Here is a 22,846-nt window from a genome sequence, read left to right on the forward strand (position 1 = left end):
ATGGCTAGAGGACAAATGTAAGGATGTAGAGGCTTGTCTCACTAGGGGTAAGATAGATACTGCCTACAGGAAAATTAAAGAGACCTTTGGAGAGAAGAGAACCACTTGAATGAATATCAAGAGCTCAGAAGGCAACCCAGTTCTAAGCAAAGAAGGGAAGGCAGAAAGGTGGAAGGAGTATATAGAGGGTTTATACAAGGGCTATGTACTTGAGGACAATATTACGGAAATGGAAGAGGATGTAGATGAAGACGAAATGGGAGATAAGATACTGCGTGAAGAATTTGACAGAGTACTGAAAGACCTGAGTCGAAACAAGGCCCCGGGAATAGACAACATTCCATTAGAACTACTGATGGCCTTGGGAGAGCCAGTCATGACAAAACTCTTACCTTCTGGTGAGCAAGATGTATGAGACAGGCGAAATACCCTCAGACTTCAAGAAGAATATAATAATTCCAATCCCAAAGAAAGCAGGTGTTGACAGATGTGAAAATTACCGAACTATCAGTTTAATAAGTCACAGCTGCAAAATACTAATGCAAATTCTTTACAGACAAATGGAAAAACTGGTAGAAGGGGACCTCGGGGAAGATCAGTTTGGATTCCGTAGAAATGTTGGAACACGTGAGGCAATACTAACCTTACGACTTATCTTAGAAGAAAGATTAAGAAAAGGCAAACCTACGTTTCTAGCATTTGTAGACTTGGAGAAAGCTTTTGACAATGTTGACTGGAATAATCTCTTTCAAATTCTGAAGGTGGCAGGGGTAAAATACAGGGAGCGAAAGGCTATTTACAATTTGTACAGAAACCAGGTGGCAGTTATAAGAGTCGAGGGACATGAAAGGGAAGCAGTGCTTGGGAAGGGAGTAAGACAGGGTTGTATCCTCTCCCCGATGTTGTTCAATCTGTATATTGAGCAAGCAGTAAAGGAAACAAACGAAAAATTTGGAGTAGGTATTAAAATTCATGGAGAAGAAGTAAAAACTTTGAGGTTCACCGATGACATTGTAATTCTGTCAGAGACAGCAAAGGACTTGGAAGAGCAGTTGAATGGAATGGACAGTGTCTTGAAAGGAGGATATAAGATGAACATCAACAAAAGCAAAACAAGGATAATGGAATGTAGTCAAATTAAATCGGGTGATGCTGAGGGAATTAGATTAGGAAATGAGACACTTAAAGTAGTAAAGGATTTTTGCTATTTAGGGAGTAAAATAACTGATGATGGTCGAAGTAGAGAGGATATAAAATGTAGACTGGCAATGGCAAGGAAATCGTTTCTGAAGAAGAGAAATTTGTTAACATCGAGTATAGATTTAAGTGTCAGGAAGTCGTTTCTGAAAATATTTGTATGGAGTGTAGCCATGTATGGAAGTGAAACATGGACGATAACTAGTTTGGACAAGAAGAGAATAGAAGCTTTCGAAATGTGGTGCTGCAGAAGAATGCTGAAGATAAGGTGGGTAGATCACGTAACTAATGAGGAGGTACTGAATAGGATTGGGGAGAAGAGAAGTTTGTGGCACAACTTGACTAGAAGAAGGGATCGGTTGGTAGGACATGTTTTGAGGCATCAAGGGATCACAAATTTAGCATTGGAGGGCAGCGTGGAGGGTAAAAATCGTAGAGGGAGACCAAGAGATGAATACACTAAGCAGATTCAGAAGGATGTAGGTTGCAGTAGGTACTGGGAGATGAAGTAGCTTGCGCAGGATAGAGTAGCATGGAGAGCTGCATCAAACCAGTCTCAGGACTGAAGACCACAACAACAACATATCATAATTGTTCCTTGTATGTTTCCATTAACACCAAATTGAATAAATTAGGTTGATAAATAAAAAAGTTATAGTGGTTACAGACTTATGAACCATCCAGTCTCTGCACACCAATTTGTGAAAATGACCCACATTTCAAAATGCTCTCATAAGTGTTGATCAAAAAATTGTGGAAAAATTATTTATTTTGTTTTTATTACGTGGTTTCTTACACCAATTTTTCACAAACATCTGTTATATGAGGTCAGTGATCACTGTGATTTGACATGAAATATGGCGGTTGTGTTGCACTGTGATCGGCATGCTGACACCAGTGTTGTAGGTTGGCCACTTCTGCTCTGCAAAGTGATATGTGCAGGGAGGTGTGGGTTGGGAGTTCCAGAACCGCTTCGTGTGCAGAGGCAGTAATGCTCACTCAACAGCAACGTTCTTTATTAATTGGTGCTTCTGTACAGTTGGTAGACGACAGTGGCCTAGGAACTAGCCAGGGTGGTGGACAGCGAGAGTATACGCTGAGGGAGTAGGCTGCTATGGCAGAATGACAGTGGCCGGCGATGACGGTGGCCTTGCTGACGTGTCAGATGCCAGCTTCACACTACAGTGAGCTTAAGACTGTACTGGTGTACTGCTTGTGTAGTGGCTAGCAGAGTTGCGCTGGTGCTCAGTCAAACCCTGGACTTTCAAGAGACTAGGTGGAGTGTTAGGTGATGGCACCCGATGAGTAGCCTTACCTCGGTGGTTCCAGATCAGAGCCTGGAACCATCAGGGCTAGCTGACGGCTTGTAGACCAGTGACTCCAGCGACTTCGCCTAGTTGATGAGAATGTAGCGTCTTGGCCACACATTTAACCGATGACTGATGCAGAGACTATACAGATTGAATGCACAGCCCTGACGTAATGACGTTAACAGCTGAGCTGGTAGGATATGTACTTGCTCCAGTTTGGCTCCCTTCATGTATCCAGCGACAGAAACACAGTATTGTGCTACAGCATATAGCAACCCAGTCCGCTACTGATGTAGAACACTATGTTGTAGAACATTACACAAAAATTTTTGCAGTGCACAGCTACAGAGTTATGTAGGTGCCTGCATATCTGTTTGCAATGGTCTGTGAGGATGATATTGCAACAGTATCTTTTGGATTTCAGTAATTTTTACATTATGTACAGATAAGAACAACATGTCTGTAGACATTACCACTGCCCTTCCAGTATCCAGTATTAGTATTAAAATTCGTCCTTTTTTTTTATTAGTTAGGATTCTGATGTTTTGATGGAAATAAGTGTTCTTTACAACCCATAACTTTATCCAAGTTCCAGTATTTTGTTTTGGTGGTAAGTGTTTCATTTGTAATTATATTTTTTCTGCAGCTCTGTGTTTCGGCTGAATGTACCCTAGAAACGTAATATAAATCAGAGAGATAGAATGAGTATTCCTTTGATTAGACAGTATGTTTCTGATAATGGGCAGTGCAATTAGCTTCTTACAAGGAGCTTTCAGATACCACCATGGCATATATAACACAGTACAGCAATGGCCAATGCATTACGCACAATCATGTGAGAGTACCCCCATCTCCTTAATGATTACGTAATTTCAAGTGATTGTGTTGCTGATGCATACATTTTGGGGCTAGGTTTTTATTAATTTTAGCATTTATTATTCCAGTTCTCATTGTCATCCATTTTATAACACTCAGATAAACTTGTTAAAAAGAAAAATTATTAACTTATTTTTCTTGTTAACTTCAGCAAATCGGGGATACAAGATGCGTACCTAGTTGCCATTCAAGATGCTGACTTATATCTTACAATGCTCCATGACTTCAGTGCAATGGGTGCTGCAATGAGAAGAGTCATGACAGGTGCTCTCACAAACCCACAGGTAAAATAATTTTTCTGTGATTCTTTTGTTTCTGTTCTTTTAATATACTGTTTTTATACAATTAATTACATAAGAAAGAATTTATGATTTTTGCATCACACAAATTTTAAATTTTCTCACCCTTTTTTGGTAAACCACACATTTTTAATTACATCTTTCTTAATGTGTAAACAGGTAGGCTATTTTTCATCTATTCTGTTGCAATAAAACTATCAGATGTCTTGGTTTAGAACTCTCTTTGGGCATTCCTATATCCTGTAACATTGCGTGTGTGTGGAAAATGCTTCTCATGTCTGTGGCATTTGATAAGCCACATTCACATCTTGGGTCATACTAAATGGGTAGCACCTCATAAAGCTCAGTGAACCGGGGTTTCTTGAGCTGTAGATGGCGAGTGCTGCCAATCCTCTGTAATCACAGACTCTGTAGATGCTTTGCTTCACAATCATTAAATGTTGTGCATCACGGAGAGTATGGATCTAGGCTTAAGCATTGAAAGTTTGAGGGTGTATAAACCTGTAAAAAAAAAGTCCCTCAGACTGATGGAATGGACGACTGTAAAGGCAAAACAGTTGTTGGTGAGTATCCTCTGTGACATCTGCCTTGCCCCAACTGTTGTAAGTCTTGTCCAGGTAAGTGGAGCTCTGTCTGCATTGTCCTTTATGTCCCCTGTTTCTAATGAAAGATCATTGCATCCCATTTTGTACATAAAAATTCTTCCATCTGTATAGATGTACCATATGACAGTAACAATACCTGCTCAACAGAAAGTGCTTGAAATAGCTCACTTCATTCGTCAGCTTAGAAAAGAGTGCCAGTGAGTAGCAGGACACTTAACATAACAACATAATACACATAATTGCCAGGGAAGAGGGAAATTTCAGTAAGGAGTCATCTTACTATGATAGGAACGATGATTTGAAACAAAACTTCCTATGGACACATGCCTTATTCTGAATGGTTTCCGAGATAGAATACATTTAATGAACTTTGCTATTTACTTCCTGTGTTATTCAGTACATTGTCAACCCACAAGGTTAGCAGAGAGTGTTAATGCTCTGCTTTCTGGACTCGGATAGGCGCACTGGCCCCAGATCAAATCTGCCTGGTAGATTACTGACTTTGGCTGGTGTGCTGGCCAGCCTGGATGTGGTTTTTAGGCAGTTTTCCACATCTCGCTTGGTGAACACCGGGCTGGTCCCCATGTTCCGCCTCAGTTACACAACTCGCAGACATCTGAAAATGCTCACACTGTTCCATGGATTACACTAGACGCAGACAGCTGGGGTACGCTCATTCCGTCCCGGGGGGTATGGGTGGCAGCTGGAAGGGCATCTGGTCACCCTTAAACATTAACCTTGCCATATCCATCCTAATCATGTGAAACTGTGGGACAAAGCACCAGTAAAAGAAAGAAAGAATTCAGTACATTGTCAGGCGTACACAAGTAGAACAGTTGTTAAACATTGCAGTATGTGTTTCACAAAGATTCAGTTGAAAAAGGTGCATTTTTAACAACCCACTTCTAAGCAGGATCATACACATCACATTACAGCTATTGTGCAGTTCATGATAAATAGCATAACTACATAGGCTTCTGCAGTCAATGTCAAGATGATTAAAATTCTTCTAGGTTTGTACCATGTCGTTGTATAAAATACTTTAATTATAAGCTGCAAAACCTATGTTTCGATTGTATTACAATGGCCTTCCTCAGGAAAGACTGATTTCGTTGGAGCCTGAGATATTGTGTAATGCCATAGATTTACATCTGTAGAGGCAAGTGACGGAATTAAGAACTTTTGGCCAGTCACAATACTACTACTGTCCCCTTTCCAACCCAACATGTTGCATGAACTCCCTATTGCTGCCTGTGTCTTGTGTGTATTTAAGATAACCTCATCTTGTCCCCTTCCTTTCCTGATAACAGATATCCCAAATAGTCTTTCTTACTTCGCACAAATGTTGTGACAATTCCTTAACAAACACTATAGCTGGTATTTTTTCACTATCTGTCTCCAGTGTGACCTGTTATGATTCTGTTAAGTTCATTATTGGTATGGCGTTAAAATCTAATTTTTCTGTTTCAGTTATTGCACTGATATTTATCTCATCCAGAGTTGCTTGTGATTTAATGTTGCTCCTGATGGATCCCACAGCTGAATTCTTTTATTCCCTTTCCTTCTTCTTCTTGAAATAAAGAGGTCTATTATTCCACACTGGGTAAAAAATTATTACTAACTGTTACAGTCAGTTTTGGCATTTTGCCATGTAAAAGCTATTGGAGTGCTTACCAGGGATTATCATTGTCGCATGTGAATGACATGGACAGGATTTAGCCTTTTCTTGAGTGGCCATTCTGATGTTTAACCAATCTACATAAACACATGCTATAACAATATTATGAAAAGGAAAGTTGCTATTCACCATGTAGCAGAGATGCTGAGTTGACTGAGCATTTCCGCTATATGGTGAGTAGCAACTTTCCTTTCCATAATATTGTTACATTCCATCCCAGATTTTCCATTGTTTAAACACATGCTATTTTATACAGTACCCCAGTACCCTTGTGGTCATAGTGGAAAGTTTGTTGGGTGTATCATAGGGTCAGTGTTGTCAAAGATATTAGCATAGTGTGTAAAGTCCTTTTTACATTTCCTTGCCCTTTCTCTGTCCGTGACATGGTGAAGACTGGTTAGATAGCCTCTTGTGCTCTTTTATGTACAGAACCGTAATTATTACCCTGACATTTCTGTGAATGTACATTTATTTATTTATTTACTTCATAACAATAACAGTGAACAGGGTAATTACTTCTAGAAAACATCACAAATTTCTCCAGGAGTAATTATAGAACACTTTGTCTCAGTTCATACTTAATACAAGGTCACTACGTGTCTTGTTACTCTAGTGTCAGCCATTGAAGCGTATTAATGAAAAACAGAGGAAGTGTTTTCTAAAATTTCCCTCTAAACTTACAATCTTATAGGGCTCTTAAAACCAGGTAGTGTGGACTTTTCTAAGAGAGTGAATTCCAAGAAGCCACAAATCAGGAAATGGTTGCATTTAGTGCGGAACTTTATGCAGTTCTGGATTGCATTTAGTGCGAACTTTATGCAGTTCTGAAGATGATTGTGTAGATGAGATGTGGTAGGCTGCGAAAATTACTTGACTTTAGATTCCTGGAGTATTGGGCAGGCTGTTCAGCTTCTGTACTGCAAGGAAAAATTAGTCCAAAGCATCCAGCATGCCTTACAAGATGAGATTGTCTTTTTTAGCAGTGTAATAGAGCATGTGAGAATAAAAACAGGGAAAAATGAAATGTTAAATAAAGCAACTAAAATGATCAAATTGTGTAATAAAGTGTGCTGTAGCCCTACACACTATGGTATTGCTGTTGAGAAGATATGATATGTATCATTGAGAATATATTTATTTGTAGGTCACAGGCAACAAGCTGCAATGTTTCCATAGCCATGGTGTACTTTCCAGCAAAGAGATATGTTGAAGAAACTCTTGCAGTGTGTTAACTGTAAGTTGACCACTAGACTCCCTAGACATGAATCTGTAGAAGTCAAAAGACTATGGCCAATAGTCATTTTGTTTTGATTGCAGCCAATTTTAAATGTGTCAGCAAGTAAGGTTATTTTTGTTTCAATTGCAAACAACATTTAAATAATCTTTACTTCCATGTGTGACTTCTAGGTTTGCAGAAGCACAAAGTACATTGTAAGGTGCGTGCACTGTGGTAAGCAGTTGTTACCCCTGCACGGCTCCTCACTCTGTGGATGTGTCTGTAAATACCAGACTAGCTTCCTCCAACTATCCACAATCCCATCTGGTAACTGGGTAACTTAAAGTTAACACACTGTAGCAGACTTTGTGCAAGGGGCGCCTTGTGACAAGTGAGGTATCTCTCTGGAGAGAGGCATTGTTTGTGACATACCTCTCTTATTTGACCATAAAAATATGGAAAAACAGTTAATTTTGTATATTTCTAGGAGTTATTTTAAATACTTGAAACTGACAAATTTAGGATGTTGTAATTAGATGAAATGACATTGAGACTTTTACTTCCATGACAGTCACTGTAATACGAAGAAATTTGGTTATGTTGTTACAGAGTGAGTGAGTGAGTGTGTGTGTGTGTGTGTGTGTGTGTGTGTGTGTGTGTGTGTGTGGGGGGGGGGGGGGGGAGATCACATACAATGTGTATGGCTGGCAGGACATTCAGTACTGTCATTTTGCGTCAGTTTGAATCAGATTTTAAAACAGTCATTTTAAGTCCTTTTTATATTTTTTTCCAGATATATAAGCACCTTACTGAATGCTTTTCAGAGGATTCTGAATACTATAGCTATATGTTAGAGAGCCAGCGTGTTTATCATGAAGCTTTGAAGTCTCTTCCTAATCCAGAACCACCCGAAGAGTACAAAGGTATGGAAACACTGTTTTGATTTTTGTTTGTTACCTATTATTAGTCTTTAATATGACCATAAGTAATTGAACTATGTTATAAGACTTTGCAGGTGCTGTTTTGTGTTTTAATATTCTGTTGTCTGTGAAATGTTGTTCACTATATTCTTCCGTACTTCCTTACTTCCGGGCGGGGACTACTCAGGAGGACGTCGTTATCAGGAGAAAGAAAACTGGCATCCTACGGATCGGAGCGTGGAACGTCAGATCCCTTAATCGGGCAAGTAGATTAGAAAATTTAAAAAGAGAAATGGATAGGTTAAAGTTAGATATAGTGGGAATTTGCGAAGTTCGGTGGCAGGAGGAACAAGACTTTTGGCCAGGTGAATACAGGGTTATAAATACAAAATCAAATAGGGGTAATGCAGGAGTGGGTTTAATAATGAATAAAAAAATAGGAGTTCGGGTAAGCTACTACAAACAACATAGTGAACGCATTATTGTGTCCAAGAGAGACACGAGGCCCACGCCTACAACAGTAGTACAAGTCTATATGCCAACTAGCTCTGCAGATGATGAAGAAATTGAAGAAATGTATGATGAGATAAAAGATATTATTCAGGTAGTGAAGGGAGACGAACATTTAATAGTCATGGGTGACTGGAATTCGGTAGAAGGAAAAGGAAGAGAAGGAAACGTAGTAGGTGAATATGGATTGGGGGTAAGAAATGAGAGAGGAAGCCGCCTGGTAGAATTTTGCACAGAGCACAACTTAATCATAGCTAACACTTGGTTCAAGAAGCATAAAAGGAGGTTGTATACATGGAAGAAGCCTGGAGATACTGGAAGGTGTTAGATAGATTATATAATGGTAAGACAGAGATTTAGGAACCAAGTTTTAAATTGTAAGACATTTCCAGGGGCAGATGTGGTCTCTGACCACAATCTATTGGTTATGAACTGTAGATTAAAACTGAAGAAACTGCAAAAAGGTGGGAATTTGAGGAGATGGGACCTGGATAAACTGAAAGAACCAGAGGTTGTAGAGTGTTTCAGGAAGAGCATAAAGGAACAATTGACAAGAATGGGGGAAAGAAATACAGTAGAAGAAGAATGGATAGCTTTGAGGGATGAAGTGGTGAAGGCAGCAGAGGATCAAGTAGGTAAAAAGACGAGGGCTAGTAGAAATCCTTGGGTGACAGAAGAAATACTGAATTTAATAGATGAAAGGAGAAAATATAAAAATGCAGTAAATGAAGCAGGCAATAAGGAATACAAACGTCTCAAAAATGAGATAGACGGGAAGTGCAAAATGGCTAAGCAGGCATGGCTAGAGGACAAATGTAAGGATGTAGAGGCTTATCTCACTAGGGGTAAGGTAGATACTGCCTACAGGAAAATTAAAGAGACCTTTGGAGAGAAGAGAACCACTTGTATGAATATCAAGGGCTCAGATGGAAACCCAGTTCTAAGCAAAGAAGGGAAGGCAGAAAGGTGGAAGGAGTATATAGAGGGACTATACAAGGGCGATGTTCTTGAGGACAATATTATGGAAATGGAAGAGGATGTAGATGAAGATGAAATGGGAGATATGATACTGCGTGAAGAATTTGATAGAGCACTGAAAGACCTAAGTCGAAACAAGCCCAGGGAGTAGACAACATTCCATTAGAACTACTGACAGCCTTGGGAGAGCCATTCCTGACAAAACTCTACCATTTGGTGAGCAAAATATATGAGACAGGTGAAATACCCTCAGACTTCAAAAAGAATATAATAATTCCAATCCCAAAGAAAGCAGGTGCTGACAGATGTGAAAATTACCGAACTATCAGTTTAATAAGTCACGGGTGCAAAATGCTAATGTGAATTCTGTACAGACGAATGGAAAAACTGGTAGAAGCCGACCTTGGGGAAGATCAGTTTGGATTCCGTAGAAATATGGGAACATGTGAGGCAATACTGACCCTACGACTTATCTTAGAAGCTAGATTAAGAAAAGGCAAACCTACGTTTCTAGCATTTGTAGACTTGGAGAAAGCTTTTGACAATGTTGACTGGAATAATCTCTTTCAAATTCTGAAGGTGGCAGGGGTAAAATACAGGGAGCGAAAGGCTATTTACAATTTGTACAGAAACCAGGTGGCAGTTATAAGAGTCGAGGGAAATGAAGGGGAAGCAGTGGTTGGGAAAGGAGTGAGACAGGGTTGTAGCCTCTCCCCGATGTTATTCAATCTGTATATTGAGCAAGCAGTAAAGGAAACAAAAGAAAAATTCGGAGTAGGGATTAAAATCCATGGAGAAGAAATAAAAACTTCGAGGTTTGCCGATGACATTGTAATTCTGTCAGAGACAGCAACAGACCTGGAAGAGCAGTTGAATGGAATGGACAGTGTCTTGAAGGGAGGATATAAAATGAACATCAACAAAAGCAAAAAGAGTCTAATGGAATGTAATCAAATTAAAACTGGTGATGCTGCGGGAATGAGATTACGAAAGGAGACGCTTAAAGTAGTAAAGGAGTTTTGCTTTCCAATCCTGATACATTTGGTACTCCTGTACCGCCTCGTACGATAGCGACCGTTAGCCAGCCATTACCATGCGAAAATGTATCATTAAGATCAATACTAAAATTCAATTTACAACCACAGAAGACAGCGGGTCCATCTAGTAGTGAGTGTGCAGCGACAGATTTTATGGTATTCTTCTTCTTGTCAGCAGCAGATGTTGTCATTTCCACGTCTTCAATTGTTTTATATATTGTCTGTCTCGCACGACGACGGTATCTTCTTTTGACCTTTGACCCCGCCGATAAGGCGGCGGTACGTCATCTTGGCAGCGCGCCAGCCGCGGACTTAGCGCACAGCGGACGGGAGCACCTAGTGAGTCTAGTGCTCCCGTCCGGGATAACGCGCGGCTGGCACTGTGAAAGATTCTAAGTCCGAATCAAGGTCACGCGCTATCGCGCGTCTATAAAAGCGAGCGAGCGCCGCGCAGCGGCTCACTCGCGCTGCTGCTGCTGCTGCTGCTGCTGCTGCTGCTGCTGCTGCACAGGCAACTGCATTGAACGCTGCCAAGATGCCTTACAGAAGATACCGTCGTCGTGCGAGACAGACAATATATAAAACAATTGAATTCCAAGTGCTATAGGATTTCTCGCCATACGTGCTCCTTCAACAGTGTGGTATCCAATGAAAAAAAAAAAAAAAAAAAAAAAAAAAAAAAAAAAAAAAAAAAATATCTCAACCCTTGAACAGCTCTGTTTTAGAGAAAGAATACACTATTCCTGTTAACAGAAAATACTGGTCAGTTCTAGTATTGCCATCTTAAAAATATTTTATCTCATCTCCTTACACAACTTACAGCCTATGATGATTACTATATCGATTCTGTCATTGGTGATGACTCTTGTATTGGCTGCAGGAACTCCCTGATTTAAATTAAATTCAGTCATTATTTGGTATGAAAATGATGTGACACCAAAGCCCATTATGCAACGTGTTTTGTATAAGTCTTTGTAAGTCTATCTTTATACGGGATGGTCGGGGGACTTAAGCTGTTCAATATAAAATGTCAAATCAAAAACACCTTCAGCCATCCATATTTCTAATTTTATTTTATTTTTGCAACCAGTTTTGGGGTTTCACTACACCACCTTCAGGCCTCCTCACTGTGTAGGAAAATAATCCCCACTCTCTTGCATCATTGAAATAGAGGCCAGCAATTCAGTAAATGGTATCTGTAGACTTCTTTTTTAGCAACGCAAGCCCTTTATTCATCAGTTACAGACTGACTCTTGTAAAAAAAATTAGTAACTTGGTTATAATTTCATTTCATATGATTTGGTTTCTCTGCATGATAGTGATAGTGCAGGATCACCACCTTTCCATGGAAGCTTTCAAGTTCTTTCACTTAACGTTACACAGCTGACACTATTGTACAATGGATGAAGTCTGCGCCTGATGAATGAAGGAATCATGTTGTAAAAAACGAAGTCTACTGATAAGTTACTGAATGCTGGCGCCTATTTTGTTAACACATTCTTCCTACACATTGGTCGGGGGGCGTGAAGAATGGTTAGTGAAATGCCGAAACTGGTCACAGAAATTGTAGGTATAGATGGCTGAAAGTGTTTTTGTTCTGATTTTTTTGTTTTTTATAAAGTCTGTCTTTCGAAGTGGCCAATGCAGATAGTATAAAGTAAGTTCAACTGTAGTCAAACATGGCTAGGGAACTAAAGGTCAGTCATGACTTTCAATTCAATCCCTGTGTTTCAGTTTCTGAAATGGAAGGATACTCACATTAGCAGGTCTACAGTTTTGTATTGATTGTTCTCATTTGTTATGATTTATGATTCAAGATACAACTCCTACAGATTGTCTGAACTTTTGTCCCTTTGGCACAATCTGGTACTGCAGACTCTTTTAATTTACTTAAACTTTCTATGATTTCTCCCTTTGTAAGTAGTGTAGTTAATAATTGCAGTAAGTAATTTGAGTGAATTCCTTTTTTTTTACTACATTTGCGTATCACCTTGATCTAAAGAAGAAATGTCTTGTGGATGGAGGTGATACCACAGAAAACTTATATAAAGTTCCTGAATGATGTAAATTGAAACCAACAGCTGTATTGTAATTCAGACATCATTTATTCAAAACATGCTACCATTTTCACCATAAACAAGCATCATCTTCAGGCCCCAAGTTTAATCTGCCATCAACGTACAAACCACAATGACAAAGCCCAAGAGTTTTCAAATGGAGATAGTACAACTTATTAAGCAAGTTATACCAGCATGTACAACCAAAAATGTCATGTGCAGCGGAGCCAAAATCAGTTGAATTTTGTAACTTCCAGTAACAAGCCTACCAGTGCTCAGATGACAACCGAGATGATGCTTTTTCACTTCAAAACTTGTAGCATGTTTTGAATAAATGGTGTCTGAATTACAATACATCCATTGGTTTCAATTTTCATTATTCAGGTACTTCATGCCTAGCTACTGTCCTTGATGGGTTACATGAGACTAATATCAGGTTGTGGTGATACGGCATTTGAGTGCTTCTTCTCCCAACTATGTATTGAACACGAGACACTCCACAGCCTTGTTAGTTACTTGCATATCCCATGGTACTGAAAACAAACATAGTTAGTAATACTCATTGTGTTCATGCCAACTACCAATTTGTGTCAGGTGTTTGTGCTTTAGCACTGAGCTGAAAAATTGCAGTAAACTGGGTCAAAACTTATCAACTCAGTTGTAATTTTGTCATCATATGATTTGATTTTTCTGCGTGGTACGACAGTGCAGCGGGAGTAACATGTTTCCGTGGCAGTTTTCATGTTCTTGCACTTAACATTACACAACTGACATTGGTGTATGATGGAGTATTCATTTTTGGTTATCTCTCTTCATTTTCAAATCTTTCATTGAATATGATGGATTCCATTTGCTTATAAGATCTAAATTATTTGCGAGGAACTGTCTCTACCTTTTGAACTCAATGTGGTGTGGACTATTTGTCATTTGTCCCCTGTAATGAGGTTGTAACTAGTTTAAGTAATACACTACCACCTATTAATTTCAGCACACGCCGGTATTTCAGATTTACAACACAAATCAAACATTATTTCTCACAAAATAAAATTATATTAGCTTCCACGTATATAATACAATCACAATCATAATCATTATATTTTACTTTCATCGAAGTATCCTCCTTTGGATTTAATGACTGCCTCACAAACTCGAGGCATGCGGTCAGTTAGTTTTTTTAGGTATCGTGAGTCTATATGATTCCACACATCCTGAACAATATTCCAGAGATGTTCTTTGCTGTGCATATTAACTTCCGTGATATTTCTGTCCACTTCATCCCAACCCATTTCAGTGGGATTACAATCGGAGCTTTGGGATGGCCATAGCATATCATTCAGTACTATCTGTTTTTCCTTTGGTGCAGTGTAGTTCGTTCAGTATGCCGACCAATGTTTTGGGTCATTATCCTGTTGTACGGTGAAGCCTTTTCGTACTAAGTGCAATCCACTTTGCATTGCATAATACTGACGTATGCGATGGTATTACTTCTGATCCATACATCCTTCTATTTTCACAGTGTCGCCAGCTCTATCTCCAGCAAAACATCCCCAAACCGTAATAGAACTTTCACCGTTTTTAACTCTAGGTAGAACACACTGATGAGCTACCCTTTCCCCTACAAATGGCAAACAAATATTCTCCTTCTGGCTCCAAAAATCTCTAACTTCAATTCATCGGTGAATAACACTTTTGTCCACCCTTCCTATATCCAATTATGTTTTCTAGCCCACTCAAGTCTCTTCTGTTTATTTATGGGCCTTAGAAGAGGTTTTCTTGCTGTGACACATCCTTTCAAGCCGGGTACAGTCAGCCTCCTCCTTCCTGTTGTAATAGATATTGTTGTCGTATTCATTTCTACCAATTCTGCACGAATTTGGGACTGTCTTTTGAATCTATTTCTCGTACTGGTAATTCTGATATATTTATCATCATTTTTAGTTGTTTTACGAGGTCATCCTGGTCGTGGTAAGTCCTTATTGCTACGTGTTGTCTTCTGGCGGTGAAGGGTGTAGATAAACCTGCTTGGCTAAATGCTACAATTGCAGCACGGGTTTCTGTGGATATCTCCACTCGGGGAGCCATACTAGCGATGTGCACACTTCAGTGTCATGAAGGAACTGACGTGCAGGAACCACGTGTTGTGTATCGCAGCAATGCTTACTGTTTGCTGTGGACGTCACGTAACTACAGGGAACAACACAGGTGCACCAAATGCGGCGTCCATCGGCAAATAGGTAAATAAACATATCAGATAGGTACATAACGTTTATGTACACAACATTGTTGGATACTATTGTATCTCAGTGACCACAAACAAAAATCATTACATTATACAACTGTTGTACTATTCCTTTGCTTCCTCCACTGTACCCATGGTATTAGACCTTATCTACAGAGAACTAGATGTCATTTATTGGGTGTATCGAAATTAATGAGCGGTAGTGTATGTGCACTGAAAAGAAAATGAAAATAAGGGGAAAAAGCTTTCTTCTTCATCCCGGCTGCTGTAGATTTACTGTATGTCCTATTGTGCACTACTTTCTTATTGCCTTACGTGAATACCTGCACTGAGTCCCTTGCCTTCTGGCTGCTACCTAGTGGTGAATTGCCCATGCTGTCTTCATTGCACTACACTGAGTTTTTGTAGCTCTAATGCTAATAACTTAGTCTCAATCTGAATTTACTCACCATGACTGGAGAACAAATATTGTATGTGTACTTATTCTTATTACTACATGTAGTGCAGTATTTTTGTTGTGCCTGTCTGTGGTGCAACATCTGCTCTGTATGGTGAGCTGCAATTTTCATAATATTGTCGTTATTCCATCCTGGATTTTCCATGGGTTAACTACTCTGTAACATAAAGTTTGAAGCTTCAATGGACATGGATTTTTCCTCCTCAAAATATGAAATGTCTCCCTTTCCTGTTCATGCCAGATAGTACAAGAATGTGTGTGCAAACTACCCAAAAAGATAAAGTATGTATGTCGGAACACTCATTGAAAATTTACCAGTACTTATAGTGCACATAATACCTACACATGTTTCCTAGGAAAACTTCAAAATGAAGTGACAAAGTATCCGAATACCTTTTGTTGGTACCAGGTGAGATGGTGCAATAGCTGAAGACCTAGACTCACATTTGGAATGAGTGGGTCGTGATTCACCATCCAGCCATTTAGATTAAGGTTTTCCCTGGTTTCCCTAAATTAAGGAAAGTTCCCACACGGACTAAGCACAGCCAGTTTCTTGCCCATCCTTTCCTTATCAATGATTGTGCTCTGTGTAATGCCCTTGTAGCCAGCAGGATGTTAAACCATAACCATCCTTCTTTCATTGTTTGTGTTGTGGGCATGTCCAAGTAATTTTAGCACATTGGAGAAAATAGAAGATTACATTTACATCTTTTATGTAGCATAGCGTAAACTTTCTTTATATAAATATATGTTACAGCAGTTGAAATCAGCAGCCTGTGTGTTTGGCAGCACAGTATGTCATCTGGAGGGAACCCTCTAAGCCATGAAGTAAATGCGAAGAATACAATTGACACCCCATTGCGTTTCAGTTACCAAACATCCATAATGATCTATGCTTTTGACTGGCACTGACAAAGTAAATTTGTAATACATATAATCATAATTATCAGCCATGTGATGTCCACTGTCTGTTGATGATGACTGCCGATGGACTTTACCATGTGTTAATGATCTTCAGTGATAGCATTATGCTACACATGCATGTTTTCTGATGGCTTATATATATTAATACGTCAGAGATCCACCTTAGTTGTGAAAAGTTACTGGTCTTTCCCAGGTTTCAGCGAGAGTAATCTAGCCTCCTTCAGAAGTATAAAATAATCTAATACATGCCAGAATAAGGCATGCTCAAACATAAAAAGTTAAAGTACCATGGTACCATGTCAAGCTTCGTTGGTTAGCTGAGGAACAGCCCTGGCCCCACTTCATGGAAAGCAGATGGTTAGCTGTGGACACTGTGTTGGAGCTAATTGAGGGAGGGGGGGGGGGGGGGGGGGCTGACTTACCAGTTCAGTTCCTGACGATGGTTTGTAATGCCAAAGCAGGGCACAAGTTAAAATAGCACATTGCAAGTTCTGCTTTTCTTCTTATTTCTCAATGCGCATTAACTACTCAGAAAGTGAAAAAAGACCTCCTTACATCATTTCACTATCTTCTGTATTGATTCCACAGAATGCAACAGAGTGCCGTATCATGTTTACCCGATTATAGGACGAGGTCTTTTTCCCAAACGTCATTCAATAAATACAGGGTCATCTTATATTCGCAGATTAAACTACTGCTGCTGAGGTCAACACTATTTTGTTGTTTAGAAGATGAATACAGGGGTCATCTTACGTTTACAGATGAAGCATTGGCTATTGAGGTCACATGCAGATTTATTTTGAAGAATTCAGAAGGGTAGGGCTGGGCAAACAATACTCACATTCAAACAGGCTTGAGATTTCCTGACATGCCGGAACATTCAATACAGTATTTACCTTGCTGTAACAATCACGTGGCTTTTGACTCCTAATTGTCTGGAATAGAGTAGGAAATAACATTACATTCTATCGTCTTACAAACTCTTTTTGTATTTGAACAGGTTTCTAATGAAAGTTTTCTTGCAGTATGAATAGTGTATATGAACATTTATGAAGCTTTTTAAGTAAAGGTAACATTAAAAGGCAAAAAATGTTGTCCTTTAAAAAAAAAAAAAACCTTTCTTGATTCTGAACCCAAGTCAGTATTTTATTTGGTTGTGAGAGACTGTAAGGATTTACAAAAAGGGTTGTAAAGGAGAAATTCGGACACTGTTCACATATTAGAATAACAGGCAAAAACAACACCAGCTGTTTAAAATAGCTTTAGAACAAGATGATGATGATGAAAATTAATTTAGAATTAAAAGTCCAACAAATGAAATAATCATATTAAACTGACAGTAATTGTTATCGTGAGAATAAATTACAGCAATAAGGCCCATCATGGAGATAGTTCCATCAGTTGTCACTAGATCACAGGACAAGTGAAAGTTCAAGAATTGGACTTAATCCGGATTGCGATAGTTTATTTATGTATTTGTTGCTGTTGTTACGTCTGACATGCACTGTAGAAGATATTGCACTCAGCGTTTCACAGCTGCTCAAGCACAGCACTATAGAAGTGTTGGAGGGGAGGGGGGATAGTGATACCAGCTTGGTTGAAAACTAGGATGAGTGTGGGGAGGGGACTGGTGAGTGAGCAGCAAATTTAATTGTGCTGGCAACCATAGGAATCTATACTGCGTGCTTTGGCTTTTTATGAACATCTACCACGTTTGAACTAAGTTTTCCTGAATCCATTTGTAATTGGAATTGAACTGACTTTAAAATTGGGCATATTATATGAGGGTTGCCAGAAAGTAATGCACCACACTTTTTTTCTCAGCCGAAAACAATGCTGTGAATGCGAAACATTATGTATGTATTATTTGAAGTCTCCTGAGTGAGCATGCAAAGTTTGTCACTTCTGACAGTTGGTGTAGATATTGGGTAGATTCAAAATGGCATCTGTAGGTGATGTACATTACAAGCAATATGCTGTCATTGAATTTCTCTCTGCAGAGAAAGAAACTGTGCAGAATATTCACAAACACTTGCACAAAGTGTATAAAGCATCTGTTGTTGACATAAGTACAGTTAGTCGCTGGGCACGGAGGGTGAGGTCATCAGAAGGCGGTTTGGCAGAGCTCCATGATTTGCAGCGGTTGGGGAGACCATCCACTTGTTTGGAAAAAGGATGTCATTCATGTAAGATATTTTGAGGACAATGAGGAGGTGATTCACACAGTGAAGCACTGGCTCTGCCATCAGGACAAGGATTAGTACTGACAGGGCATACAGGACCTTGTTTCGCGCTGGAGAAAGGCCATAGAATGGGATGGAGATTACATCAAAAGTAGAGTGTGTAGATAAAACAGAATTCTTTCATGTGTGTAATTCTCATTATATTCAATGAAGAATTGTCGAAGAGAAAAAAAAAAAATACTACGCTTTGCTTTCTGGACAGCCCCCGTACATTTCTGCAGGAGAGGATAAAAGCCTAGTCAGAATCTAGTGGTGTACTTATGTGTTTCAAGCAGCAATGTTGTTGATGCTAAGAGTGACGTCTGAAGGGAATGAAACCAGTGTGTTAGCTTCTGGTTCTACGCACCCAATGAGAGAGTGGCAGGCAGTTAATTTGTTTGGAAACAAGAGACATTTTAATATTTCCACAACAACACAGAAGCAAAAACTGCTATGTATTCGTAAAGAAAACCAGCTGTGTTCTCAGGTAAGGTAAGGTCTTATGAGACCAAACTGCTGAGGTCATCAGTCTGTTCTCAGGTTCCACTGTAATCGCAACCTTGGAAATCGCAACATAGAAAGAGCCAAATATTTATGACAGTGAAGGTATAGATTTCACAGCTGTGCTATTAGGTTGGTGATGGTGATGGTGGTGGTGATTAAGAAGAACCACCCTTTCCTTGTCTCATACAACTCTGTTCATTGGGTGTAATTGTGTATATCCATGCTTCAGTCTTTTCTGAAGTTTTAGCATGGCACACCTGTTCCTGCAAACAGTGCCACAAGTGGTAGTTAAGATGTGGCTTAACCAGAGAATCAAAATGATTATTGAGAATTGTTGGCCATGTATTATCTGGAGTAATCAGTTTTGGGTTCTTCAGCTGGCAGCTGTTTGATTGGTAACTTGATGTTTCTCCTGCACAAGTGACTGGCATTGTCAAAGAATAGATCTCAATTGGTTGTGGTGAACTGAAGTCGAGTTCACTGGAGGAGGTTATATTTACCCAAGGTAGCATTGTTCAAAGACCGCTGTTGACATTGTCAGACTGCCTTCTCACTTGCTACGTATGATTGTCACACTCTGCAAGACAGAAATCAAAATCCTGGTACTGTGAATGAGGACTGCAGTTGTCTTTGGCCAACATGGGGCATTCACAGATTTTTCATAAGTCTGTACAGTCTCTTTATGCCACATCTTTTGTTGTATAAGACGGATTCTGTTCTGACACCCTGGGGATATATGGCGGAAAGGCCATATCCAAAATTTCTTCTTTATAGATATCATTTCATCAAATGTTGGTGCTTTTTCAAATTCTGTGTGGTATATCTGTTGCGCCTCAGAGAGCATTCCAAGAGTTTTATCTTGTGTCTGATGTGTTGCAGCTCTCGTATTCTTAATGTGCATGTTACAATGGTATTGAACACGCTCGTCTTTTGGTTGAGATGATGATTCAAGACCTTATGTAAAGACCAATCCATGTGCCTAGGATCGTGATCATGAAGGAAAGATAGCTGTTTATCTTTCATTAGTTATTTGATATATCCACGTAATCTGAAGATTTCTTCTGAAAAATCACATTTCAGAAATATCTATACTCTCTTTTATGCACCATTTATTGGCCATGCTTCACTTTCATATAGTGCTACACTCCTGTTGTATATTTGCAGAAAAGACATTCTAACATTTTTTTGTTTTATGTTAACATATTTCTCATTTTCAGAAATGTTTTTCCTGCTATTGCCAGTCTACATTTCCTTTTTGTGTTGTCAGTTATTTTGATGCCCAAATAGCAGTACTCATTTACTATCTTTAGCATGTCATTTTGTAATGTAGTTCTCCGGACACAGCTAAAAACAGTTTAACTGTGATCCATTACACTTATTTTAATTTTTTTATGTACGTCTTATATCCTCTTTTCAAGACATTGTCCATTCTGTTTGAACTTCCAAATACTTTGCCAGTTCTGACAGGCTTCAAATGATATGGGCTCCATAAAATTTGTATTTCTTCTACCTGTCCTTTAATTCCTTTCCAGAATTCTTGTTGGTTTTCTTTAGTACTTTTTGCTTAGTACTGACTTGCATCTGTGCTCCTGATATTCAAGCAGCTGCTTCTGTTTTTCTAAAAATGTTTTTTCATCTATATTTCTCACAGTCATGCATGCTTTGCAATTTTCCACTCTGGCAGTTTCATGATATAGGTGCCTGTATTCCCATATGCCTGTCTCATTTGCTTCATGTTAAGTTGCAAATAGACCCTTATACTTTAGCTTTCAGCCAAAGCCTTCGCCAAAAAAAGGAACACACACACACACACACACACACACACACACACACACACACACACACACACATTCACACAAGCAAGCAGACCTCATGCACATGACTGCTGTCTCTGGCAGCTCAGACTGGAATATATGCACACATTCATTTGCACAAGCAAGCACAACTCTTACACATACAACCACCATCTCCATCAGGTCGGACCAGAATGCCAGCTGCTCGAGGTGGCAATCATATGTGAGTGGGTTTGCTTGCATGTGTGAATGAATGTGCATGTGTTTTTCCCTTTCTGATAAAGGCTTTGGCCAAAAGCTAATTTGTGTCTGTCATTGCACTTGTTTGAAACTTACATGTCATCTTTACAGTGAGTAGCAATCTCTCTCTTCCTTATACTGTCGATACTCCAACATAGAGGTTCCATTGTTTAATTCAATTTTTACTATGCCTGTATCAGCCAAACTAATACCTTGTGTTTCCAAGGATTTCTGCTGGGCCTTCCATTTTGCATAGCTTTCCACCTGCTCCTTTCACTGTTTCATCCTTTCACTGTTTCATCTCTCAAAACTACCTATTCATCTACATTGTATTCTTTTTGCTTGTTTCTGTTTGTCATTGCCTAATGTTTCCTTACAAATTGTTTACAATCTCCAGTTGTATCAATTTATTCAGATCTCATCTACTTATTTTTACGTGATTGAAGACTTATGTAGGGGTTCTGTGGAACAGTAATCACGAATGTTGACAACATACAGTTTATCCTATCTATTATTACTGGTGAATATCTCCAGAATTTCTTTCGCAGTGAAACACAGATGCCATTTTCTTCATAGAATAGACAAGTTTTAATATTGACACAACAAATAGGTACAAAGCAAAGTCGAAAACGTTAATGTGACAAGACAATAGTTGTAGCACATGACCGTTGCAACTGACTTGCTTAAACAAGAAATAGAAGTATTACTGAGCTTTCATCACATCATCCACATATACATTATAGGCAATAAGTTAGTTGGCTTGAGGGTTCAGAATAGTGACACTAGTAAAAATGTCTCCAACTCCACATTCAAAAGTAAGTCCGGTATTACACTATCAAATTTCTTTGTCAAAGATTTGATCAAAGAGTGATCAAATATTTGTCAAATATATTTGACAAAGTTCTTTGACGTGGCGCAAAAAGGGGTATTACACTGTCATCATATTTTTCGTCAAAGTTCAAGATGGCTGACAACAACAACTTGTTATTAACTGCAGCAGTTGCATGTACCACAATTGCACTGTGTGCACATGCGGAAGAGAAGGGGGGGGGGGGACGGAAACATACCTGGGTGAAGTCATGTGTTTTACGATGACACGATAAAAACATTTAACAAAACTTGTTACACGAGCTTATAGTGGAGGACGTAAAGTCGTACGTCAATTACTTAAGAATGGATGAGCATACATTTCTGTATGTGCTCAGTGAAGTGTATCCTCATATCAAAAAACGCAATACTCATTCAAGAACTGCTGTATCTGCAGAAGACAGGCTCACTGTAACACTCTGATTCCTTGCTACAGGAGAGAGTTGGGTTAGGTTAGCTCAGGTCAGGTCTCCAATCTTCTTAATCTATTTTTGTATTCAGGGTGCCTCACGTTGTAAAGTGCCTCATCAGCTTGATACATTTCTATTAATTTTGTAGTTGTCAGTACACACCAATTGTATTTACCGACAATGTGTATAAATACACTACAGTTGACAGAACGCTGCAGCAATGCTAGTGCTCCACGTGGTAACATGTCACATTGCAGTGAACAGAAGACAAGCGACTTCTTTGATCAAATCTACAGCGAGGCACTAGATTTGATCAAATATTTGACGACATTTGACAAAGTTCCCTATTACACCATCAAGTTTCTTTGACAAAGATATTGGACAAAGAAATTTGATAGTGTAATACTGGCCTAAACATATTCGCAAAACCGAAGGGAGTAGTGGTGCTGTGTGTGTTAGCACTTCAGCAGTACTCAGAGGGGTTAATAATATGATCCATGGCAGTAA

At 39.2% G+C, this 22,846-nt stretch overlaps 1 protein-coding gene across 2 annotated transcripts in view; it reads left to right on the plus strand.

Moving 5' to 3' along the window:
- Window positions 1-22,846, plus strand: part of LOC124787897 (E3 ubiquitin-protein ligase Ubr3) — a 289,094-nt gene that overhangs the window by 37,242 nt on the left and 229,006 nt on the right. For both annotated transcript variants that reach the window (XM_047254874.1, XM_047254875.1), the window contains exons 4-5: window positions 3,535-3,667; window positions 7,975-8,104. In XM_047254874.1, coding sequence (XP_047110830.1) covers window positions 3,535-3,667; window positions 7,975-8,104 — 263 coding nt within the window. The remainder of the gene's footprint in view (window positions 1-3,534; window positions 3,668-7,974; window positions 8,105-22,846) is intronic.

This window comes from Schistocerca piceifrons, chromosome 3 (genome assembly GCF_021461385.2).
Source record: "Schistocerca piceifrons isolate TAMUIC-IGC-003096 chromosome 3, iqSchPice1.1, whole genome shotgun sequence".
NCBI classification, from domain to species: Eukaryota; Metazoa; Arthropoda; class Insecta; order Orthoptera; family Acrididae; genus Schistocerca; species Schistocerca piceifrons.